Source organism: Mauremys reevesii, linkage group 12, assembly GCF_016161935.1.
Source record: "Mauremys reevesii isolate NIE-2019 linkage group 12, ASM1616193v1, whole genome shotgun sequence".
Classification (NCBI taxonomy): Eukaryota; Metazoa; Chordata; order Testudines; family Geoemydidae; genus Mauremys; species Mauremys reevesii.
In genome coordinates, this window is record NC_052634.1 from 22320216 (window position 1) to 22324788 (window position 4573).

General features: G+C 46.2%; 1 protein-coding gene across 1 annotated transcript; it reads left to right on the forward strand.

The window, feature by feature from the left end:
* Window positions 1–2076: 2076 nt before the first annotated feature.
* LOC120375508 (zinc finger protein 135-like) lies at window positions 2077–3340 on the forward strand (the record flags this gene model as incomplete). The annotated part of the gene is made up of 3 exons (XM_039496169.1): window positions 2077–2765; window positions 2933–3103; window positions 3187–3340. Coding segments are annotated over 3 exons (1014 nt in total), but the record flags the coding sequence as incomplete, so codon positions are not given.
* Window positions 3341–4573: the final 1233 nt, after the last annotated feature.

A 4573-nucleotide genomic window follows, 5' to 3' on the forward strand; every position in this document is an offset into this window, starting at 1 on the left:
AGGTGTCAATGAAAATGTTATGATTTTCCAAGTTTGATAATCTTGTGTCTATCTTTGTATTGTGAGTTATAGATATGTAGGGTATATCTGTATTCCAGACTTGTGTAGTGTTTCTGAGTGACACCCCCAGACATATGGGCATCAGTGCTGCCCAGCCTGTTCGATGGCCCATCCGGGGTCATCAGCTGTACAATGAACCCATTGAAAGGATCAAGGGGAGACACCTATTGAGTCAGCAAGACATGCAGGGATATGCCTGTGTACTGAGACCTCCAAGGCTTTTCCATGCCATGTGCTGTGAAGCTTGTGTTTGGGACACAGGAAGTAGAAGCCACTTGGCAAAAGGAATATAAAGGGCAGCTGCATCATCTCCATTTTGTCTTTAGTCCCTCTTCCTACCTCTGGAGCAACTTCTCTACAAACTGAACCCTGGAACAAAGGACTGAATGATGTGGGGGGAGGGATAGCTCAGTGGTTTGAGCATTGACCTGCTAAACCCAGTATTGTGAGTTCAATCCTTGAGGGGGCCACTTAGGGATCTGGGGCAAAAAATCATTACCAGAGAGCCTTTCAAGCCAGAAACTCACCAATACTGCTAAGAACCAGATATATAGATTTCTGAATGTATCTGACTGTTTTCCCATTTTAACAACTTCCTTTTTCTTTCCTTCTTTTATAATAAACCTTTAGTTGAGATGCTTTCTTGCTTATAAACCTTTAGTTTAGATGCTAAGGATTGGCTGGCATCATAGTATTCTGGGTAAGATCCAAACCTATACAGACCTGGTAATGTGGCTGACTCTGGGGTCAGAAGAACACTTTGTTTATGTGATCAGAGTTTTTAAATAACTTCTCACTGTGCCGGACCTAGGTGCTGATTGGGAGTCAGAGAACTGGAATGCAGTAAAGGGGGTCGTGTGATGTCTTTTTTCAGTTTCTCGATAACCAGTGTGGGGGATCAGAAGCACACTTGGTGACTGATCGGTGAATTTAACTTCCGTGTTAACCACCAGTTTTGGGAGCATCTGCTCTCCCTTTTTCAGTCTGCCCTGATCTTGGCATTTTCAGTGTGGACTGCCCCAGGCACACTGGGTCACAGAAAGCACTGAAGTTAAATTAATAGTGTTTTTTATGACACAGTCATATGAAATCAGCTGAACTCCTTTGTTTTCTTTCATCTGAGCAGGGTTTCCAGTTTCCAAACCTCATATAATCTCCCATCTGGAACAAGGGGATGAGCCATGGGTCCCAGACCTCCAGGGTTCAGAGGAAAGAGAGATCCTGAGAGTTCCCTGCACAGGTGAGGAAAGATTAAACCAACTCAGAATCTGTAAGTGCCTGAAGGAAACATCTGGGATGCCCTACAAAGCCCTTGGAAGGTTTCTCAGTTCATTATTGTCCCTAGCAGGGGTCGTATCCTCAGGGTAAATATAGCTCATGGCTTCCTGTAGACACTAGCAGACACCAGGCAGTAGCTTCCTCCCTTTCCCCTGTGAGTTTGGATGGGATGTGAGGGCCGAATTGATCCCCTCCTCTCTCCTGTTTGGGGAAGAGTTTGGGGGAGTTCAGTTCCCGATTTTTATTTGACGTCTCTCCAGCACTTGTTTTGGTTTGGCCTTCCCCTTTCCATCCCTGTCTGAGGTTTCTGTCTCTATCACAGCAGGTGACGCAATGGTATGTGAGAAAGAGGAGCAGAATTCTCAGCAGGAAAATGTTGAGAAAGTGGCTAAACACAGAGAATTATCGCAAAGATCGAAAAGGAATGTGTCCTGGAGTCATGAGCAGGGAAAATCCTGTGAGATTCAGCACAGACCAGAAAGAGAGCAAGGAAACCAGCCAGAGGAGAAAATGGGTAAATTTATTTCCTGTCGGGGAACTCAGAAAAGCGTCAAGGAAACCACAACACAGCAGGAAGTCCTCATGGGAAAGAGGAAAAATACATGCACTGAGTGTGGAAAAACCTTCACTTGCAGCTCAGCCCTTTCTGTTCATCAGAGAATCCACACAGGGGAGAGGCCCTATGAATGCAGTGAGTGTGGGAAAACCTTCACTTACAGATCAGCCCTTTCTCAACATCAGAGAATCCACACAGGGGAGAGGCCCTATGAATGCTGTGAGTGTGGGAAAACCTTCAATTACAGATCAGCCCTTTCTCAACATCGGAGAATCCACACAGGGGAGAGGCCCTTTTATTGCAGTGAGTGTGGAAAAACCTTCCCTTGCAGCTCATCCTTTTCTGTTCATCAGAGAATCCACACAGGGGAGAGGCCCTTTGATTGCAGTGAGTGTGGGAAAAGCTTTATTACCAGCTCAGACCTTTCTAAACATCAGAGAATCCACACAGGGAAGAGGCCCTATGAATGTCATGAGTGTGGGAAAAGCTTCTCTAGCAGCTCAGCCCTTTCTCAACATCAGAGAATCCACACAGGGGAGAGGCCCTATGAATGCCGTGAGTGTGGGAAAAGCTTCAATAGCAGCTCAGGCCTTTCTAAACATCAGAGAATCCACACAGGGGAGAGGCCCTTTTATTGCAGTGAGTGTGGAAAAACCTTCACTTGCAGCTCAGCCCTTTCTATTCATCAGAGAATCCACACAGGGGAGAGGCCCTATGAATGCCATGAGTGTGGGAAAAGCTTCACTAGGAGCTCAGCCCTTTGTCAACATCAGAGAATCCACACAGGGGAGAGGCCCTATGAATGCCGTGAGTGTGGGAAAACCTTCAGTCGGAGTTCAGGCCTTTCTAAACATCAGAGAATCCACACAGGGTAGAGGCTCTTTGATTGCAGTGAGTGTGGGAAAACCTTCACTTGCAGCTCATCCTTTTCTGTTCATCAGAGAATCCACACAGGGGAGAGGCTCTTTGATTGCAGTGAGTGTGGGAAAACCTTCACTTACAGATCAGTCCTTTCTCAACATCAGAGAATCCACACAGGGAGAGGCCCTATGAATGCCGTGAGTGTGGGAAAAGCTTCATTAGCAGTTCAGGACTTTCTAAACATCAGAGAATCCACACAGGGAGGCCCTTTTATTGCAGTGAGTGTGGAAAAACCTTCACTAGCAGCTCAGCCTTTTCTGTTCATCAGAGAATCCACACAGGGGAGAGGCCCTATGAATGTCGTGAGTGTGGGAAAAGCTTTATTACCAGCTCAGACCTTTCTAAACATCAGATAATCCACACAGGAAGAGGCCCTATGAATGTCATGAGTGTGGGAAAAGCTTCTCTAGCAGCTCAGGCCTTTCTAAACATCACAAAATCCACACCGGTGAGAGACCTTATAAATGCAGTGAGTGTGGGAAAACCTTCAATCACAGCTCACACCTTCTTACCCATCTCAGAATCCACACAGGTATGCGACCCAATGGAAGCAGTGAGTGTGGGAAAACCTTGTCTTGCCACTGAGCCCATGTGAGCCATCAGAGAATCTGCAAGGGGGATCAACACCATAAAAACCTCTAGGGCTATCAATACTTTAATACTTTCCTGATTCCCACTTTTAAAAGCTGTTTGAAGCACCGATATCCCTCAGCTTGTCCAGATGAGTGAGTGGCCTATTTTTGCATTTTGCAGTTTGACCTCTTTGAGGTGGATTCATTTATCCTTTCTATCAACTCCATTCTCCCATGAGTAATTCTAGTGTGCCCTTCCTATCAGGAACCAGGGAGCGTCACATTTATACCATTCCTCCTATTGCAAAGTTATTGTTAGAGTCACCAGTGTTACAGATTGTATCATTGCCAGTTGTTCTCATGTTGTGCTGAAGAGCAGTTATCATGGGAACTTTTCATATTACATTTAAATGAAGAGCAGGGGCAGGAAAAAATTGTCATTTCAGCCTCTGTTATACTGGAAGGAGATGTAAAAAGCGACAGAGTCCTGTGGCACCTTATAGACTAAAATACGTACTGGAGCATAAGCAATATACAAAAACCTGTAGGAGAACACTTCAACCTCCCTGGACACACAATAGCAGATTTAAAAGTGCCATCCTGCAGCAAAAATACTTCAGGGCCAGACTTCAAAGAGAAACTGCTGAGCTTCAGTTCATCTGCAAATTTGACACCATCAGCTCAGGACTAAACAAAGACTGTCCCTGGCTAGCCAACTACAAAAGCAGTTTCTCCTCCCTTTGTGTTCACACCTCAACTGCTAGAAGAGGGGCCCATCCTCCCTGATTGAACTAACCTTGTTATCTCTAGACTGATTCTTGCCTGCATATTTACACCCGCCTCTGGTAATTTCCGCTACATGCATCTGACGATGTGGGGATTCACCCACGAAAGCTCATGCACCCATATGTCTGTTAGTCTACAAGGTGCCACAGGACTCTTTGTCACATTTTGCAGATCCAGACTAAGGCCTGGTCTACACTTGGGGTGGGGGGGGACTTCTTACCTGTACAGATGCCGCGGGATCAAAGTCCGCGGCTCCCCCATCGACTCCGCCACCACCGTTCGCGGTGGTGGAGTTCCGGAGTCGACGGGAGCACGTTCGGAGTTCGAACTATCGCATCTAGATTAGATGCGATAGTTCGAACTCCAAGAAGTCGAATGCTACCCGTCGACCCGGCTGGTA